Raw genomic sequence first — 21,599 nt, 5'->3', positions numbered from 1 at the left:
CAAGGACGCATCATCGGACGTACACTACCCAGGTGCTCCCCGGCGATAGAGTCACCCTACACCGTTCGTGGACTGCCGTTGTCTTTAGCTCCTCTGCAGGGCAGTCATGATCCGGGTGAACCCATCGCTGACCGCATGATCCCGGTATCAGACGGTCACCTTCCTCTCGCTGAGCTGTCCCAGAGCTGCTGCCAGTGGGACATGGAGATGTCCTACGTTGGGCCTGTTTTTTTGTCGTAACAATATGGTCGTAACAATATTGTCGTAACCACTAAAAAACCAAGATTGGCATGACGCCATCACTACGCAGGCGGCTTCGGACGAGATGGCCCGGAATCCACTGATAACCCGCAGGTTCATCAGCCGCTGAACGCTGCTAAGTCTCTACAGGTTACACTGTCTTCCCAGGGCCTACCTCCAGGCCACCGCTCCGTACCGCAAGACTGTGGCAAGTAGTAGCCTCTCGCCAAAAGGAATACATCATCCGAAAAATTCTACGAGTTTAGTTCCCGATGGGAGGCTCATTCGTAGAAGCTCGTCGTATGTGATTTTCCACAGGACCGGCCAAGTATTGACTGCTGTGGCACACCTGCCAAAACCTCTTGTGTCCGTATGCCCTCGCCCGTCATATATTGCATTTGGCGATTGTGGAAATTACTTTCCAAAAGCCTATACAGAAATGCCTGGACCCTAATTTGGATGAGCGACGACGCAATCGCTGTCCAACTGACGAAGGCGTTGAAGGCATTCTTCACGTCCAGAGTAACAACCGCACAAAAGCGGAGTCCTTCTCTTTTCATTAGTTTTTCTCTGTCCGCTATCTCATTGATAGATGGGATTGCGTTTAAGGTGCTGCGTCCTCAACGGAAGCCAAACTGTTTCTCCGAGAGTCCGCCCTCATTTTTAGTGCACCTCTGAAATCAGTTCTGAATCACCTTACCCGCTTACCCGTAAACAGATCGGCCAGTACGCCGATGGGTTTCCAGGAAGCTTACCCGGTTTTGGCAGAAGGACTAGTTTCTGCCGCTTCCACGTATCAGGGAACACCCGTCCCGTCACATAGCGATGCAATGACGACCGGAACATTTCGGTTAGTTCCCTGCTCGCGGTCTTCACTGCGACGTTCGGAATGCCGTCTTGTCCGGGGGCCTTCCTTGGTTGACTTGGCGATTACGCGAAGTTCATCCACCGTAATCGTCTCTTTTATGCTGGTGTCCCAGTCGTACGAAACTCTTGGCCAGCGGGTAACATCGTGCTGTGGAAATAATACGTTGATGATCACTCTCAACTTGTCTGGGCACTTTCCAGGTGGCGCACCTTCACTTTTCGTTTTGGCCATGAATATTCGATAGGCATCGCCCCATGGACAGTCCTTGAAGTTGTTTGAAACGTGCCCACTTGCTTGCATTGATGGATCTTGCGCAGTCCTAGATTCTCGTCTATCAGTCCGCGTACTTGGGCCCAACCCAAAGCGCATCACGAACGGATCGCTATGTGTGTAAGCCTCGCTTACTTTCTAATCGCACACCAACCCCGAAATACCTTAGGTGACATCTATTGTTGACTCGTCCTCCCCTCTCCAAGTGAGCTGTAGGGGTTATTCTTATTATTATTATTACATTTATTCATCGAACATAGTTGTAAGAGAATATATGTGAAGGACTCGCTCAGCTTCAGTCACTGAGGAAATTCGTATTCGCTAGGTCTGTCTACACCCAACCTTACCAGATATTTCTATAGATTGGGACTTCTGGGGTTTGTAAGTTGGCTTCCGTATTCATCGACCTACGCGTTGCTTCCATCTTCTTTTCAACTATCATCTGCTGCAGCTTAGATGAGTTGTAGGCAGAAGCTAAAGTTCAGCTGGATTACTGCTCTGACCTCTATGTTCTCTATGACCTCTAACCTTACAAACTGTGAGCTATTCTACCAATGGACTCCGGGCTTGCTTTTACAGAGTATAAAACAGCTAAAATCCCAGCAATCCTTTTAATCCCTTTACTCTTTAAGCTCTTGAAAAGTCTGAATCGCCATATGGCTTCGCTTTAAGACGCATCTCCGACATAGTTCGTATGTTTTGATGGCCCTCTTCCAAGATAAGAAGGCTTGCACTATGTTATGTTATGTTATGTTGTCAGTCAAACTTATATGGCTTCCAACTCAAGAGGAAATGTCCGCTTCCGGGTGTTACCGTCTCCTTTTATGGTCTCCGAGGAAATTTCTTCCGGGAACCCTGGCTCAGAGTTGACCTAGACCCTGTCATATCACGTTCTCAGAAATACACCAACACAAATCGGGGGAGTTATCCGACATCTGCATTCACTGGATGGTCAGTCCAGTTTCACCATAACACTTGCAAGGATGTTACTGGTCACCCTCTTGAAAGCTTCATGCTTATAAGAACTACACTTGGCCTCTTTAATTCTGAACAGATGGCGCCCACTGAATTCTGTAGCTTTCTTCAGCTGGAGGAAATTTACTGTTAAGACTCCCGGTTTTCGGAACTGTTGCACGCTATCCGGATTCCAATCAGCAGATGAAATCTGCTGACTCGTTAGTGAAACCAAAACAGTTTCTTTGCTTCCACGTGCTTTGAGTCAATTCGCAATTGAAACAATAGCGGCGATTATTGCTGATGACAGGAATAGCCCTTCAAAATGACCGTGTTTGGCAGCTGGCTGCCCGATTTTCGCACTGTCGTTTTTGGATGTTCATGTTCTCGTTCTCATTCGTACACGCCAGTGGGACGCCGCGGGTAAGTGTGGGTGAGAAATGTCAAAAATAATTCTATGATGATGTTTACATTACAAATGTTGACATCATGATGCATGCACGCGGTCCAAAGCCAACTCAAACTGTTGTTAGCAGTTACCCTGCAGTGTTGCCAGAAGATAATGAGTAGTTATCTCATTTTACTCAATGGGAAATGAGTAGTTTCCCGATTAAGGAATCCTATTGTGTAATAGTGACACATGGATATCGCTTATGTAGAAAGTAGTAATTTAAAGACTTGACGAATGATTACGAATAATGATTAACTCTTTTCCATTACTGAAACCTGAGTTTCCAACAATTGCAATGCCTATTAGATCCATTCTTTTCCAATTGTGAAAATTTCGAATAGTTCTTCGAATATCCTGTGGTATAATTATGTATAAAATATTGGGCGGCAATTAATTTGGTTATTAATACATCAAAATTTCGTTTTCACAATAATTTTTTTGCCAGTGTAATACCTCTTTGTGCCATTTCTCCATAAAAAAGAATACATTTTATTAACTCAACAACATGCGATTTATTCCTAGGTGTGCCACCGGAGAATCTTGGCCCAATATAATGTTAGCCTGTCTGAAAGGAAGACCGTGTGATCCTCGCGCAAACAAACCGAACGAGAAGTGCGGCTCCACGCTGGCCTACGCCTACTTCGTGTCGTTCATTTTCTTCTGCTCATTTTTGGTGAGTCTTTCATTACTTTAAGATTTCAAATTCAAAGTAATTATATTGTTTTTATTCCAGATGTTGAACTTGTTCGTCGCTGTCATTATGGATAACTTCGACTACCTTACTCGAGATTCCAGTATCCTGGGAGCCCATCATCTGGATGAGTTCGTGAGGATATGGGCCGAGTACGATCCTTCCGCTTCGTAAGTTGCTTAATTGATCGATGCACCAGGATAAAAGTAGTTCAAACTTTTGAATGTTTACAGGGGTAAACTTCACTACACCGAAATGTACGACATGTTGAAAAACATAGCTCCACCGTTAGGGTTCGGGAACAAATGTCCGAATCGGTTGGCGTACAAGAAGCTGATACGAATGAACATGCCACTGGACGAGGAAGGGAGGGTGAGCTTTACCACGACACTATTTGCGCTAATTCGCGAAAATTTGAGCATCAAGATGCGACCGGGTAAGGCAAAAAAAATTATTTCCAGTGTTATTTTGAATATTCTTTAACAAAAATATATATTCATAGCGGAAGAAATGGATCAGGCCGATAGCGAGTTGCGGGGAACCATCAAACAAATTTGGCCCATCCAAGCGAAGAAGATGATCGATCTGCTGGTACCGCCAAAAGATATGCTCAATACCGGCAGGATGACCGTGGGGAAGATCTACGCTGGTATTTTGCTGCTGGAGACTTGGCGAAACAACAAGTGCGTTCAGTTGGAGTGTGATGCGCCGGATTTGCAGGACCGCAAGAGCCACGAGATTCAGGAGGCCTACATCGATGATGGTCATTTGCATCCGGGTCACGATTACAGGAATGGCCATCGGCGGTCTCCTAGTATACAGTATGAAAGATAGATTCTCTTTCAAACTGTTTCAGAAACCTTAAGCCTTCTCTCAATTCACAGACGTGGATCGGCCTTGGAACGATCGCCTAGCCCACGGCACCTGCACCATGACATCGGCTTCTCGGAGACGGTTTCGAATGTGGTGGAAATTGCACGTAGGGATCACCTAATTGGTAGGCACCACTATGGGCGCTATAGATACGATAGAGGTATTTTTCCTAGCATTTGCACTAGTTCACTCACAAACTCCATCCCCTTGTACCTATATTTATTTTCCTGATTGAAAAAAAAAACGATCGTAAATTCGAGATGGCACTTGCCGTGACTCGATCAGTACAGTTTGATTTTCAAACTTTGAATTTTTCCGATGGTATCAGGATTATAATGAATCAGATTTCCCAAACGTTTCACACATTTCAACGCTGTAGCTCTAGCATGGTCCCATCATAACGAACGTTTACGATTTCAGCTAAATATGAGGTAAATTTGGTTACTTTTGGTCTGTAGCGCTGGGTAACATTTTGTTAGAAAATGATTAGTTTTGTATATTTTCAAATTAGTATTTTTTTTTTGTATTAAATTTTTATACTTTCATCTTGTTTTGAAATTAACCATTGTTTGTCTAGAAAGACGTAGGTGACGTTGCAACGGACTGTTAACGGTAATAGGTTTACTAAGATAAAAAAAGGAACTTTTTTCACTTAGAGAAATTCACATTTCATACTACACTAAGATTCGATACCGATAATTCCAACAAAAAAAAAGTTTATCAAAAGTAGGTGTTAAAAATTAGACAAAGTTAAATCACTTAAAAATGTTCGCCCATAGTATGGATAGAATGTAGTGAAATTACTTTCTTCCGTACTGTTCAAAAAGAACGAAATTGTTTGGTTGCCAATGTGGAAATAAGTCAAATTGATTATGCTTTTCCAATTAAATTTATCCAATTTAAGAGATGAACCAGCTGAAAGCTGAAAATCTCTATCATAAAGACATTAAAAAAAATTATCCAAAAAATGTATTTATCGAGAATCCACATGTTTGGCAACCATAAAAGTGTTTGAATTAAGTACGTGAGAAAGCATAACCTCCAAGAAAATTAAATATTCTTCTTAAAACTTATCAAACACAGCTTGGCATTCCCCTAGCGTTCGGAGCTCTCCTTGGGTAATGTGTTGGCAGGATACAGGTAGGCCTTTGACTGAATCTTAAAAGTGGTCGAAAACTAAGTTAACAAACGTAAATTAACAAATTCAGAAATTTATCAGAATTTTCGTATACTACTCTACGCCAGAGGAACGGAGTTTGAAAACTCTGCCCTAGCACAAAAAATTTGCATTTACATGATCAGACAATTTTTAGTACACAAAGGCCCCTCCCGTCAAATAAAAGGAGGTCTCCATGCCGAATTTCACATCAATCGGTCCAGTAGTTTTTGAGTTCTTTAAGAACAAATGTACTAATTCTCTCTATTTGTATAGAGATTTTGACGATTTTTTTGTAAAAATCATACAACGCCATAAACGCCTAAACCAGAAAACATGTCTCCAGTTTTTTGATATTATGACGATTGTAACATGAATTTTCAAATGCAATCAACGATGAAATTTTCGACCTGTTCCATTTGGAGTTATTGAAGCTCTGAAAGAGTCATTTTTGAACACATGTTGCCTTATAACTTCAAATCAAAAACAAATGTTGATAATAAGTTTTCCACAAAAGATGCGCAAAAGATGAAAAGATATCGAGAAAAAACTAATTTGTATAGGACCAACTAAACTTCATGAAATAAAGTTGTCATAAATCTTTCAGTTCAAGAGATAGATATGTTGTGTCTTCGACTAAGTTTGATGAATTGTTAAATTCTACGATATTGTAGCATAATTTAGGCCTCTATCTGATCACAGTTAAGAAATAATTTTGGGATCTCAGAAATCTTATGAGCAAAGCTAAAAAAATTCCGGTCAAAATGACCGCCTTCAGTAGTTGTAAAGGTTTGTCCAAGACATCAAATGCATCAACCTTAAGGGGAAGACGCTAATAATTTGTTTCCCTCTAAATTTCATTTCTGGACCACTGTGTAGTGTAGGCAAGATATGCCACTTTCAGTATTTTTCAACATTTTTAAAAATGCCAGTCGGTTCTATTTACGCTTTTATGCGTTCGTAAATATTTTTGTGGACCTTCTACGTTTTCAATAATTCGAAAATATGACAAAAAATTAATAAAAATGTTTTGGAGTTTTTCTGCAATTTTCAACTTTTCACGTAAGGAGTTATGGTAAAACACACATGTCAGCTGTTCTTATGATGAACATTGATCTTGAAATACATCACACAACGTAAATTTTCCTAACCACAATTAAAAAAAAACAATGATGAATTGGAAAACATAACTTGTATATTTCGAGGAAGAATGACCCTAACAGGTTAAACTCCTATCAAAAAAGAAAAAAAAACTGGTATATAAACGTAAATATTTGATGTACGTGTAACCGACAAGATATTTAAAACATTTCATAGTCGAGATTTGCAAAGATATCTTTGGCTTGGAAGTGGAAATGGAAGTGAAAAAAGCCCTGGAGAAGTATGCGAAAAAGGTCCAATTCGTGTCTGGGCTCTAAAAAGCATTGTTCTGGTTCAAAACTCATCCATCCTTTTTGGCAGAATTTTTAAGTTACGTTTACATGAGCAAATTTGAACTTTTACGCTTATATGGGAAAATCGAATATTTTGTTCTAAAAAATCAACATGTTTTTTTGTTTCTTCTATAGAACCGAGCCTGCTGATTGTTTTTGTGACAATTTATAAATTCTCTAAAGGAAATTTCCGCTGAAAAACTTTGTCGAATACTGTTATAAGACATACAAGTTTGGTGTTGAATGGGGGCATGTCTTTAGCATTTAAAAATTATGAATTATATTGACATCACTGCTGAGCGCCTATAAGGTATTGCATGACTACTTTTCATGCAATACTTCACGAGGAACTAGCAGTGATGTAAATTTAATTTATTGATTTTCAATGCCAAAAGACCCTGTTGAAAAGTTTTTCACTTTTTTGTCTAATAAGATACGAAGTTACGGTCTTCAATAAGTTGTTCAGTAAAAATTTCTTTTTGAGAATTTATAAATTTGCACAAAACCCATCAGCAGGCTCGGTTCGACGGAAGAAATAAAAATGATGTTGGAAAACTTCTTCGAGAACACAAAAAATTAATTGATAAGAACAAACCAAAGTCTGGATTAACGCAACATGCAATAGAAGCGCAACACTGTTTCGACTTTTGAATCCGTGCGTTCTCCCGAGAAACTTAAAGTCTCGAGTAACCTGAGATGCCACAGAGAATCTACACATACAGATTAGGGGAAAGGAGAGAACAGCCAATCAACAAACGGAGATCGGGAAATTAGCAACCTACAATGGTCTTATATCTAAACTGAGAGAAAAGACAGTTAAAAGTCGACCAGCAGCTGATAATGAGGAACATTGTGCTGCTTTCTATTTTTTGTAAGTGAGTGTTAAAAAAAAGTAATTTTCAATTCAATAATTTCGAAAACTTTTTATTGCAATAAATATTTTTTAGACGTCTGAGGATGGGTGAAGCAAAGTAGGCCGAAATGTCACGTGAAAATAAATTTGCTGTTTTACTTATCGAGAATTATCAATATGTGCAAAAATTATAAATAAAAATTATGTTGATTTTTCAGTACAAAATATTCAATTTTCTCATACAAACATAATTGTTCAAATTTACTCATGTAAATGTCACTTAAAAATTCTGCAAAAAAATCATGGATGAGTTTTTAACCAAAACGAAGTTGTTCAAACCTCAGGGTTTGAGAAGGCAAAAAATGACCCCAAAATCAACTAAGTCTGAGGACTCAGTACTGTTAGATCAGGCTAAGTTTTGAAGTGTTGGTATTTTTAGAGACTACCATCCAAGGTTTTCGTCAACTGTGTGGATTTCAGCGTCTAGACCACGCTGCCACTGGCTTCTGGGCCTGCCTCTTCTTCAATGCCCATCTGGATTCAGTCAAGCACCTCTATACAAATCTCATTCTCATCGCTTCGCAGTGTGTGCTCAATAAACTGAGTCGATTTGGGGTCTTTTTAATTTCTTAAACCCTGGAGTCTTAAAAGTTTCGATTTGGCCCAAAACTCATCCATGATTTTTTGTAGAATTTTTAAGTAACGTTTATCTGAGTAAATTTGAACTTTTAGGTTTGTATGGGAAAATTGAATATTTTGTACTGAAAAGTCAACATGATTTTTCTTTCTTCTGTGGAACCGAACCAGCTGATGGTTTTTGTGCCAATTTATTAAATTCCTTAAGGAAATTTTCCACTGAACAACTTTGCCGAATATCATAACTTCGTATTTTATTAGACAAAAAAGTTATCAGGTGTTGAATTGGGATATATCTTTTTGCATTGATAAACGATAAATTCAATTGACATCACTGCAGGGTGCCTAGCGAGGTATTGCATGACTACTTTTCATGCAATATTTCGCGAGGCTCAAGCAGTGATGTCAATTGATTTTATTGTCTATCAATGCGAAAAAACATACCCCTGTTAAACAGCTAATAACTTTTTCGCCTAATAAGATACGAAGTTACGGTCTTCGACAAAGTTGTTCAATGTCTTTCTTGGTACCACCATCAGGTGTTATTTGGGTGCCAAGATTGTTGCCCGGCTACAACGAAATTGGAACGATTTCTGTTTCTGGATCCACCTTCCAATAATTCCTGACTTGTTGACCTTGCCTAGTTTCGACCCGTCTTTCATATTTTCAACTGCTGATTCCACTCCTTACTTTACCCACTGCAACAGCGCAGTTTCTGTACAACAATTGGGCCATATTGTTTGTAACTTAGTTTTCGACAGTAGACTCGATTTTTCGACCAACATTTCATTCATAAAACAGCTGTGATGTTTCGGAATAATATAAAGGACACTAAAACATCAATTCAAGCATCAAAAAAATAGTGATTTAACCATTGTGTTTTTCGATTTTGCACAGTTGAAAAGATTTTGATAGATAGAGCAATAGTTTAGTATCATCTTGTTTAGGCACTTTGAGGGTATTAACAGATAAAGTTTTCCTTAGAAAAAAGACAACAGCGTCCACATCAGACGACAAAGTGCACATTTAAAAAAAAATGTTCAGTTGATGTTATCGTTGTAATATCAAATAACACAGAGTACTATTTGTATCGGTAACTGATAATATAAGTCAAGTAATATAAAATGGTCAGGTTACAATAGTGATTGATATATGCTAGGATTAGCCATCCGTCATATTGGCAACACTTTCCTAATGATTTACAATCTGTTCAACTGGCAACAATTCCATTGTAATATTAGTTGTTAATAATCCATGTTTTAATCTTGTGTGCACAAATTCTTAGAAAGCAATTGAACTAGCATTCAAATATATATTGGTTTCAAACTATGTTTTCTCGTTATTGAACACTCAAGCAACCAAAAGTAACAATTAATATGCGCTATTGCTACTGGCAGAGTGGTAGTGTGTTTGACCCTATTCTCGAAGGGTAGTGGTTAAAATCTTCAAATCAGAACTACTTTTTTTCATAAGGTCATTTGATTGCTTGAATGAGAAAATAAAACAAATCGGTAGTGAGTTTTGAAAAGGCCTAATGCGTCAACTGTAACCAAATGGAGTTATTTGATTGGTGATAAAGTATGATCGGAAACCTTCATTTTGAGTGTACAACGTTAACTGAAGGATATTTGGTTCTCGAGAAATAATGAAAATAAAAATAAAATATTCGCTGGTAGGTTATGGAGTTATCGTACTTTGATTGAGTTTTTCTCGAAACAGTGGTGTTGACGTATACGCCGTATTCAAAATTCGTTACCTAAATGTGTAGCAGAGCTAGCGTGATTCAAAGTTTTAATAATATTTTTAATTTTGAGCTGATTAAAATGAATTTCAACATATTGATTGAGCTGATTAAGCTGCGTTTGACCTGTTTAACGAGACTTTTGGTTGCTTGGGTAGTTAGTATGAAAATGGTTTTAAAAAAAAGTAGTGGTGTTGAGCAATTGATAGATTTCTATCATGAATTTCCATTCATTCTCTCAAATGACATGATTGAAAAGTTAAAAATAATTTATTTAGTAATCACATAACAAAACCTATAATTAAAACCAGTATCAGGAACTATGCCATGAATAATCAAACGACACATAAGAGTTATTAGAATTGTAGAAAACAGTTTCGTGTCATCTAACAATGGATTATGGAGTAATATGGAGAACAAAAATTAGTAAGAAAGTTAAACAAAAAAAGTGAATTAAGTCAAAAAATTTTTGAGGAATAAAACTACTACAAGTTTAGATAATTTTAAGTTTTGTTCGTTGTGTTGAAAAATTTATGTTTAACTCAAACTTGATTTGCATTGATTTTTTGTGTTATTTTTGTTCACTTAAAACCTTTTCAATTGAATGCAGACTAACAGTAACATGCTGTCTTAGGTTGAAGTTTTGTGAACCTGAACGGCTGCATTGTTAATATAGATTGTAGTCAAACTTAGCAAAATAGTTTGTAGATTATCAACCTAGCATCCCGTTAGTATGAACATGTAATCATTGATTGACCTAGACCCACACGGCATGTTTAAATTAAAAGAAAAACAACCTAGCTACACTTCCCCCAGAACAAGCAGCATTTGGCGCCCATTTTTGGCCTACTGGTAGCGCATATTAAGTCATGTTTATAGTCAACTTAGAGCGCATGTCGCTTATGTTTCCGTAAAGCTGCGCAACAAGAAAAAAGAAACGATTCTTTACACATTAGGAAGCAGCGTGTGTGCGTGCGTAGAGGTACTCAAGGTACCTCAAAGTACTGACCGTGTACCACTTGTCCTGTCGCACCCGTGAGCGTCCCGTATGTGTCCGCGAAAATGAATATAGCTACCTACACTCGAAACACACATACACTCAATGTACAAAGCTTTGAATTTTGAAAATATAAAGGTTCCTGGTCCGTAGCCACCAGTCCAGCACGATCGCCCTCGCCGACCCGGTTGGACACCCAGATCAGTGCCCATCATCGGTACAACCGGAGGATTCATCCCTATGGCACTACCAGCCTGATGCAGCGGTCCCGATCGCCCAGCCCTGCCCGGCTACAGGAACTGAGAGAACGAGAGAGAGAACGGTACCGCGAGGAAGTTGGTAAGGCTCACCTCATAAATGCCTTGGGTAGCAAGGACTTAACTAAACTTCCATTCTCATTTTCTTTCAGTATCCCGCCCGTATATTCAGCACACTTATCCAGTATTACAATCACACAGAGATTTTGGAAGAAGACTGCCACCCAGACCAATTAAACCTACCACGCTACAGTTGAAGTCTACTAATATTAATTTCCCCCGTTTAAATACTAGTCCCACACATGTGAGTCTCCAAAATAACTGAAATCTTCAAAGTTTCAACTCAATGCCGTCATCCTTATATTTGACTCACAGCAAAACCTTCACCTACCACTGAATACCCACTCGCTGCCGTACGGTGTTCACTCGTTGCCGAATTCGCGGGGCGAGATCGCGCGGGATCCCCGCATCTATCATCACACCGAGAGCGAGCGGGACCGGGAGCGGGAGAGGCTGCGGGAGCGGGAACGGGACTACGGATCGCGGTTCGTGTTCCGCGACACCGAGCGGGAACTGTTCGAGATCGAGCGGGAGTTGGAGCGGGCCCGCGACTCCGCCCGGGATACGGATTACGAGAGGTAAGGCGGTGAGCGGAATTGTTCTTTACTACACCTTTAATGTAGCAGAAAGCCACTTACGCTTATTATTAAATCACTTGGCAAATAACACCAATCATTTGAACGTGACATACAGTCATACAGTAGGGGAAAAGTTCATATTACGCCCCATGTGTCCAATACGCGCCACCCTTGTTTTGAAGAATCTGAAACATTTTAAGCCTGTAAAATATTACCAATTTGTTTTAAATGTTGTGATTGGTCATGGCAAGTATGAAATTTTCCTTAAAATGCCCCTGTGTCGTGATAATTTCATAATTTAAGTTTTTCTTCATTTCGATCTAAATTTTAAAACACTTTCCATAAGGTGTCACCAAGCAGAGAAAAACGAATAAGACAATATTTTCTGACACATCGATAGAGCAGAATCTAAACTATGATTTTGTGCTAAAAAATCATACTGAACTTGCTAAGGTATGCTTTCTATGGGTAGGGGAAAAGTTCATATAACGCCCCATGTGGCTAATACGCGCCACCTTTGTTTTGAAGAATCTGAAACATTTGAAGCCTGCAAAATATTACCAATTTGTTCTAAATGCTGTGATTGGTCATGGCAAGTATGAATTTTTCCTTAAAATGCCCCTGTGTCGTGATAATTTCACAATTTAGGTTTTTCGTCATTTTGATCTAAATTTTGGAACACTTTCAATAAGGTGTCACCAAGCAGAGAAAAACGAATAAGACAATATTTTCTGACACATCGATAGACGAGAATCTAAACTATGATTTTATGCTAAAAAATCATACTGAACTCGCAAAGGAATGCTTTTTATGGGTATGTTCTATTACGGCCTATGCGCTCGTTATAACGCGCCAATCGTAGTAGGCTGAAAATAGCATTAATTTTTTCAAAAAGGCCAATTTTCATTGAAAATGAACAAAAAGTCTAAAACCATATTTTGAGCGTTAATTCAGCCCAAAAAATCTACTTTTCATTTTTTTCAAAATTTTGATTAGTCCATTTTGATTTTATTTTCAGTCAAAGTGTCTGTAAGTATTGGTGTGTTTTTGGCCTTCGGCTGCTTTCGGGTGTGTTCGGCTGCTAGGCGCATATTGAATACACAGCGGCGCGTATTTGCAACACAGTTTTGTTCTGTGGCTTTGAATATGGTTTTTTAAAATCAAGTTTTTGAAGCAACTATAGCAATTTGAGTAATAAAATATCATAGGCATTTGTAGAAAACACTTTTCTTCAACGATTGCACCCATTTTCAACACAATTTGTACGTGGAATACATAGAAAATCAGCGATTCGCTTAGGTGGCGCATAATAGGGCATGTTCCCCTATGTTCTATCACGGCCCATGCGCTCGTTATAACGCGCCAATCGTAGTAGGCTGAAAATAGCTGAAAATAGCATTAATTTTTCAAAAAGGCCAATTTCCATTGAAAATGAACAAAAAGCCTAAAAGCATATTTTGAGCGTTAATTCAGCCCAAAAAAATTTACTTTTATTTTATTTTTTTATTTTGATTAGTCCATTTTGATTTTCTTTTCAGTGAAAGTGTCTGTAAGTATTGGTGTGTTTTCGGTCTTCGGCTGCTTTCGGGTGTGTTCGGCTGCTAGGCGCGTATTGAATACACAGCGGCGCGTATTTGCAACACAGTTTTGTTCTATGGATTTGAATATGGTTTTTTAAAATCTAGTTTTTGGAGCAACTATAGCAATTTGAGTAAAATAAAATCATAGGCAATTGTAGAAAACACTTTTCTTCAACGATTACACCCATTTTTAACACAATTTGTACGTGGAATACATAGAAAATCAGCGATTCGCTTAGGTGGCGCATAATAGGGAATGTTCCCCTACACCATTTCAGACGTGGCAAAATCGATCGTACAGTATCTACTACTTGTATGTATGATGTATGATGTAAGCTAACATCCTATGTAGCGTGGCACAGCCCGTTTGCAGCGAACTATTCGCACATAACAATTCGATCTCGATTTCCAACTCATTGCCTAAAAATGCCTTTGAGTGGACTGTTTCAAGGGAATGAATGTTCAAGTAGAGTAACCTGTACTATTCTGTGGGGTAAGGATAATGGGTCTCCACCGAAAGTACAATTTATTGACAATCAATTGAAAATAAAGCCATTGTTATGTGAAATGTTCCATAGGATGTGAAGACGAACCCTCCCTTTCTCTGCGATATGTTAATGAGGGTAACTGCCCAGTGCACTCTACCCTCCACATCGTTTCGATCAGGTGTCCGGATGGCCCTTCCCCACCCCGTCCAAAAATGAATATATAGGCAATAATGATAGTTATAGCAAACCTGTGCTTCCTGAAATAAAAATTGAATAATAATTAAATGTGGATATATATAATAATATATAATGGATATAAAGGATGTAAAAAGAAATAAAGAAGAGTACTAAAAAGTAGGAAAGAACTAAACTAATAGATAAATAAAACGCTGGCATATTCATTCATTCCTCATTCGTCATTAAATTTTTTTGAGTTTCCAATGTTTAATTTCATCTCTGGAGGACTCCCCATCTGAGATTTCACTTTCTAAGTTTCTGTATATTTCTTCTGCTTTGTTTTTCACCTTGTCCCTGTTACTAACCATATCGTTCCACACCTGCTCTGTCTCAAATTCCAGCCTATGGAAGTCTGCTTCTAGCATCTTTTTCCAAGTCAGGCTTGGCCTACCTTCCTTCTTTTTGTTAGCTTCCATATTGAACGCCAATTGTAGCGGGTGACATGGCTCTCTTCTTTTGATGTGTCCATAATAGCAAATTCTTCCTACCCTAACTCTTCTATTTATAGTTTTTCCATCTAACAATTTCCTGGCGTTGAATTTTAGATCTTTAGGCTTTGTACAATTCATAAAAATTTGTCGAAGGATAAACTTTTCATAATTGGCCATTGAAATCCTACTTTTCTTTACCAGGACTGACACTTTAGTTCCATATAGAAGTGACGGGGCGATCACAGTTTTATATATAAGCTTTCCTAGTTCCCAACTGGGTTTGAATTTTTTACAGAATTCTATCACTAACTTAGATACCCTCAGCGCATTTCTACATCTATCTCTGTTGGACATTTTCCTATTCAATGTGGCAGTAATGCAAACTCCTAAATATATTATTTTTGAGCATACTTTGAACTTTTTTCCATTTATTATTAACTCTTCTGGTTGTTTGGAATTATCTGGGTACCTCACCAATACTTGACACTTATGACAATTGATGTTGAGTCATACTTTTCCTAGTTCTATAGCTTCAGTTATTTTATCTAAATCAGCTTTGTTTAAGGTTATCAGCAACAAATCATCAGCAAAAGCTAAGAGAAGTGGTAATTGTAAAATGTCTAATCCCATTAGTTTTAGTTCAGGTACTTTTTCTTGTACTTTTTGCAGAACTTCTTGTATTGTTAAGTTGAACAACAGTGGAGATAGAGGGCAGCCCTGTTTTATACCAATTCCTCTCTTAACTTCTTCCGAAAGCTGATTTTCCCATCTAATTCTCGTCATTTCATTTCTGATGGCAGCTAGAACTCTGTCAGTCAGACGAGATGGTACATTCAAACTGATTAAAACATTTCCTAGGCATTTTAAATCAACATTATCGAAAGCTTTTCTAATATCTAGTGCCAAAACATAAAGATCCTGTCCTGCATTCCAATATTCCTCCATCACTCGTCTAGCTACAAAGATATGGTCTTCTGTAGATCGGTTATTTGTAAAAGCTGCCTGATGTAATCCTACTTCCTCTGTAAAAGACCTAATCTTCCTATCTAACCATCTTGCATAGACTTTATATACCACATTACATAATGATATCCTCCTGAAATCATCTGGTTCTTTAGCTCCAGTTTTTTTTTGGAATTGGTACTTGGACTGTTTTGCTCCACTCTGTGGGAATTTCATTTAAAATGTAGGCATCCTTAATCAATTCTGCTAACAGTTTTATAGTTTCCTCGTTCGCGTATTTTAAAAATTCTGTATGAACTTTATCTGAGCCAGCCGATTTGCCATTACATAAGTTTCTTATTATATTGCTGATTTCTTCAAAAGTAGGATCGTACAGTATCTACTACTTTTTCCAAAATTCAAATAAAAGTCAATTCATGGAAAGTAACAAATATAAAAACAAAATACAAATGTAGTGACACTAGATGGAATGTTCTCCCAAATCTCCTAAATCGCCGTTCTGAGTTTTGCCTTGTTCCTAGGATTTTTATTTTTCAGACGATTCTTGACCACCCACCAGAGGTGTTCTATCGGGTTCAGATCGGGAGGCTGCGGAGGTTTTTTGAGTTGTTTGGAGACCTTATACAGCAACCACTCCCGTACGACAATGACGGTATGCATGGGGTCATTATCTTGTTGGAAGTAGTAATCACGAGGTAGACCCAATTTGTCCACGAAAGGTTGCAGGTTACGCTTGAGGATGTTCAAATAACCCATCTTGTCCATAGTTGAGTCAATGAATTCCAGGGTTCCAGGTCCAGAGGCCGACCACCGTGTTTTACAGTTGGGACCAAATTCTTGGGCTGGAGCCTCGTTCCAGGTTTTCTTCACGCAATTTGCCGTCCAACCTATCCAAAAAGGTTTATTTTTGTTTCGACGGTAAAAAAAATTGTTCAAGAGCTCTCGGCTTATTAACATAAGTCTTAGCAAACTCCAGTCATTTTTTCATATTTACCTTTGGGGCTTCTTACGGGCTACTCGACCTCTCAAACCGTTCTTGTGCGCTACCCTCCGAACAGTATTTGCGCTGACAGGTCTTCCGGTGGTCCCAGCGACTTCAGTGGCCAACTTCAGAACACTTGTTCTAGGTTTCCTTTCCGGAGTTTGCACATTTACCCGTTCATCTATAGGAGCCAAGATTCGTTTTCGTCCTCTTCCAGCGATATTTTTCATGGTCCCTTCGCATTTCTACTTTTTGATGATGTACTGCACTGTAGAGAAGGTTCTCTCGACAGCTTCTGCTATTTCCCGCAATGCCTTTCCGCGACAACACATACTTATTATCAACGATTGCGTCTCAATGTTCATTTCTTTGCGCTTGTTTGCCATTTTGATCACAACTCTACGAAATTCAGCAAGTAAACAAATACAAACACTGCCCTAAAAGATGCCAGGTGTTGACATGACACACTGACAAAAAAAAACTTCACTTACACAATCAATGTGCATCAAAGTCATAAATGTTGAACCATTTTTTCTCACCAAATAAACGAAAAGAGTTGGTAAACCATGTGTGTACGATCAATTTTGCGGTTGACTGTATGTAAGTATGTGGTAGTTCACATAAACCAACACGGTTCTCATCTTGAGATGCTGCTCATTAAGTTATGTAAAATGTCACCAGTAGTGAGACGCCAGTTAATGCGCGTGAGAAACAACTATATACATTATACTACCCGTGAAAACTGTTGGCCAGCCCTTGGCAGCTCAAAACGTTGAGGCGAAGATTTTTATTGGTCATCCGGAGAAGATCATGATGGAGAAGTAGAAGAAATCTCTGAGAAAGCTGTTCTTCAACAACTACGGTACGAGTTTGTGTGAAGCCAGCAGAAAACTTTGCTACTCCCATGCTTACATGAGTAGAGCCTTCAAGGAAAATCACACTGATTGTGGATAGAAACCTAAGGTTCGCAGAGTATCCGAACAAGCGAATAACGACTGTAAAATCGATTCGTAGTTTGGGTACTTCCAAGGTTTTTAGAAACACAAGGTTCTCCGACTTTCACAGTAGGAAGGCGATGAGTGCTCAATGCATTTGTTTACAAACTAAAGAATATTTCTCAGCTGTTCAGTGGTTTGCTGTAAACAAAATCCATGAGCTCAGCAGTTACAAAACAAATTTGTTGTACGGTAACACCTCCTATATAAACCCAAAATTCAGCCTCTGTGCCAATCGCGTGTAATCAGTTACATAGCATCATTGGTACAAGAAGATAACGCGACCGGTGCTGCGTCCACCGGCATCAACCGAATTGCGTATGTCTGAATGAAACGAAATTAAAACGTATTCCCTCCCTATCGCATCACAAGTCGAAGAAGGATGGAAATAAATACCGGCCAACACCAGGCAACCATCGAACCGAGCACTGAGTGCGTGTGTTGCAACAACAAAAAAAAAACGTTCCTTCAATTCAATTCACCGGCAAAAAACCACCGGCCAAGTTGCCCCGCTTTAGCAGCTGTGTATATGAAGTGTGTGTATGTAAGGCAGGCAGTATGCAAATCATACTTACTTACTTAATGATCCCGCGCCGATCCTCCGGTGCAAAGGGTCGTGGTAAATGACCTCCACTGTTGACGATCTGGAGCCACCGTCTCCACCTGGTCCCAGTCAAGATTCTCGGCGACATACAGTTCGGATTTCAGCGGCTAGGCTTTGCCGCCACGAGTTTCTGGGTCTGCCTCTTCTTCGATGTCCCTCTGGATGCCAGTCTAGCGCCTCTCTGCAAATCTCGTTTTCATCTTTTCGCAGCGTGTGCTCAATCCATCTCCACTTATGTACGTTCCTGAATCTCGATTTCTAGCGCCATTTGATGACACCGGCGATGTAGTTCCTCATTCGAGATCCAGTTTCCAGGCCACCAAGCGTGGATGATATTCCGCAGGCAGCGGTTTACAAATATGTACTTGCAGTTTCCACGTCGTTACCCCATATTTGCACCAAGTTTCGCACCCGTACAGCAATACGGATTTGACGTTTGAGTTGAAGATTCGAACTTTCGTTCGTAGAGAGATCTGGCGTGACCGCCAGATGTTTCGGAGACTCGCAAATGCGAAACGGGCCTTTCGATGTCTTTCCTGGTACCACCATCAGGCGTTATCTGGCTATCAAGATACTCGAAGCACTCCACTTTCTCAACTTGTTGCCCAGCTACCATGAAACTGGAGGGATTTCCTGTGTTGATCTCCATCGACTTGGTCTTTCCGACATTGACTTTGAGATCTGCTGCCTTGGAACTTTCGGTGAGGTCGTCGAGTTTGCTCTGCATGTCCGGTTGTGTTTGGGCTAGCAAAACAATATCGTCAGCCAGGTCAAGGTCGTTCAGTTGCTCCATTGTTGAAGGATTCCACGGCAATCCTCGATTCGGTGCACAGTCAATCGATCCAGTCAGAATCTCATCCATTACGATTAGAAAAAGTAGCGGTGATAAGATACATCCTTGTCTCACTCCAGCAGTTACCGGGATTGATTCGGACAAGACACCGTCGTTCAAGACCGTGCACAAAAATGCCTCGGAATCCATGAAAGTATGAATCGTAGCGTTGTGATGTGGTCCACACATGATCGTCCGGATCGGAATCCAGCTTGTTGCCGTCGGAGTGTAGCGTCGATTTTCTTCTGGATCCTGTTCAGATTACTTTGCAGAGTACTTTGAGGGTTGAACAGATCAACGTTATACCTCGCCAGTTACCGCACTCTGTCAGGTCTCTTATCTTCGGGACCTTTACGAGGATATCCTGTATCCAGTCGGCCGGGAATGTTGCAGTATCCCAGATGTCAGTGAAAAGACGGTGCAACATTTGTGCTGACAGGGCATGGTCGGCTTTCAGCATTTCAGCAGGGATGCAATCGATCCCAGGTGTTTTGTTGGATTTCATGTTTTTGATTGTCGCTTCTATTTCAGCCAGCGAAGGCGCTTCGTTTGTTGCGGACATCAAGATGGCTCCTTCTCAGTTTCGGCTGATGCAGATGTGGTCAATTCGATTTTCTGTTCGGCCATCTCGGGATACCCAAGTGACCTTATGTGCTGGTCGATGGGAGCAGAGCGATCCACCGATCACCATGTTGTTGTTGCCACAAAATTCTACTAACAACTCACCGTTTTCGCTCATCTGTCCTAGACCATGGCGCCGCATGATGCGCTCAAGGTCCTGATTGTCGGAGCCAATCTTTGCGTTGAAGTCGCCCAAATGGATTTGAATGTCACCCTTCGGAATTTTCTCTACCACACTGTTCAGTTGACTGTAAAACTGCTCTTTCTCCTGCAAGACGGCAACGCCATTCGGCGCATAACACTGGACCTTTGTAAGGTTTCTAACCCGTGTTCTAAATCTGGCTACGATTATTCTTTCGTTTATCGGTTCCCATCTAACGAGGGCCGCGTAGGCCTGCGGTTGCACCCCGCCCCTGACCTGGGGAACAGACGCGTGCGGCCACCTTCTCAGTCTGCATGCGACCAAAGCATCCACCGGGGTTGGGTACCCGATCTCCGCTTAGAGATAGGAGTTGTGAATAAGTGACCACTATGGGGTCTCGTGTTGCACATTTTCCACCATTTACCAGCCAAGCAAAACATAGTTCTCATTCAATGGGTTTTCCGTTTCCTTCACTCCCGTTGCCTTTCCCGTTTCCATCACAAGACGAAGGACTACCTTAAAAGGCGGCCAATCGCCAGGAAGCCACCATGTGCGTTTTTTTTGTGATTGATCGGTGGTAGAAAGCCTATACAGTGAAAACCCGATTTTGTCACACCCCGATTTTGTCTGCCCTCGATTTTGTCTACCCCCGATTTTGTCCCATTTTTTCACCCGATTTTGTCATCCTTTTTAATTCAACGCAAAAATACTAAATATCGCCGTTTTTCATTTCCATTGAACATCTTGAGGTTGAAATCATTCTGAAGGGACAAAACTGATGGATGATTGCATCGGTATTTAAAGTGAAGATGATTGATCAGGGACGTATCAAGATTTTTATACAAAAAAGTCAAGTTATAAACAGGTTTTTTGTTAATCAAAGTTGTTGAATACAATTATAACTAAATATAATGGTATAAAAGAACGTATTCAAGTAATCTTAAAGCTGTGTTTTATTTGTTTGAGCTTTCTTCAAAACAATCTTTCTGATACGTTGCAAGAAAATGACATCATCTATAGAGAGATCTGAAGCATCAGCCCAATCAACTGTTGTCCAATATACGTATCAGCTTCAACATCAATTATGTTTCTTGAAATTTCACAAGAATCCGCTGATACCGCTGATTCTGAGTCTGGTGCTACATCCGAAATTTTTAATGGCTCCAATGATTCGAGGGGCTCGTTTAATGCTGACTGATCATCCAGCGTCATGTTCAGAATTTCTTCATCCGTAAAAGCTTTACTTGCATATCTCTACTTAGGGTCCTGTGGCAAAATAGTTTCATCGCGGTTATTTACATCAATCAAATGGATCAAGGGAACACCATCTTAGTGAACGAGTTTGTTATTTAAAATAATTCCAATTTTCTTCCATGACTACTGCATTACAGTTACGCTTTATTCCACTCCAAGCATCGTGCATCCAGAAACATAAATCCCTCAACGTTATGCTCTTCAAGCTTTGACCGATATCGATTTCGCGAGCCATGACATGTAACTAGTAAAAGTTTTTGACGATATTTTAGTTTAAAGTTCTGAATTTTATTCTGGTCCATGGGCTGAATCATTGCAGTCACATTTGGAGGCATAAAAACAGTTATCAAACCATCATCGCTTTTTAGCTCATCATTCATATGATGTGCTGAGCAATTATCCAGTAACAACA

The 21,599-nt window shown here is 39.9% G+C and overlaps 1 protein-coding gene across 1 annotated transcript in view; it reads left to right on the top strand.

Annotated features, from left to right (window-relative positions):
• LOC129756293 (voltage-dependent calcium channel type A subunit alpha-1) overlaps window positions 1-21,599 on the top strand; it is a 145,585-nt gene that overhangs the window by 110,596 nt on the left and 13,390 nt on the right. Inside the window, exons 18-25 of the mRNA XM_055753118.1 lie at window positions 3,306-3,456; window positions 3,517-3,644; window positions 3,708-3,910; window positions 3,977-4,295; window positions 4,359-4,507; window positions 11,302-11,502; window positions 11,573-11,724; window positions 11,796-12,058. Coding sequence (XP_055609093.1) covers window positions 3,306-3,456; window positions 3,517-3,644; window positions 3,708-3,910; window positions 3,977-4,295; window positions 4,359-4,507; window positions 11,302-11,502; window positions 11,573-11,724; window positions 11,796-12,058 — 1,566 coding nt within the window. The remainder of the gene's footprint in view (window positions 1-3,305; window positions 3,457-3,516; window positions 3,645-3,707; window positions 3,911-3,976; window positions 4,296-4,358; window positions 4,508-11,301; window positions 11,503-11,572; window positions 11,725-11,795; window positions 12,059-21,599) is intronic.

The sequence above is a fragment of the Uranotaenia lowii genome, chromosome 3 (genome assembly GCF_029784155.1).
Source record: "Uranotaenia lowii strain MFRU-FL chromosome 3, ASM2978415v1, whole genome shotgun sequence".
Classification (NCBI taxonomy): domain Eukaryota; kingdom Metazoa; phylum Arthropoda; class Insecta; order Diptera; family Culicidae; genus Uranotaenia; species Uranotaenia lowii.
Note: the sequence above shows the minus strand (reverse complement) of the source record. Positions and strands in the feature narration are given on the sequence as shown.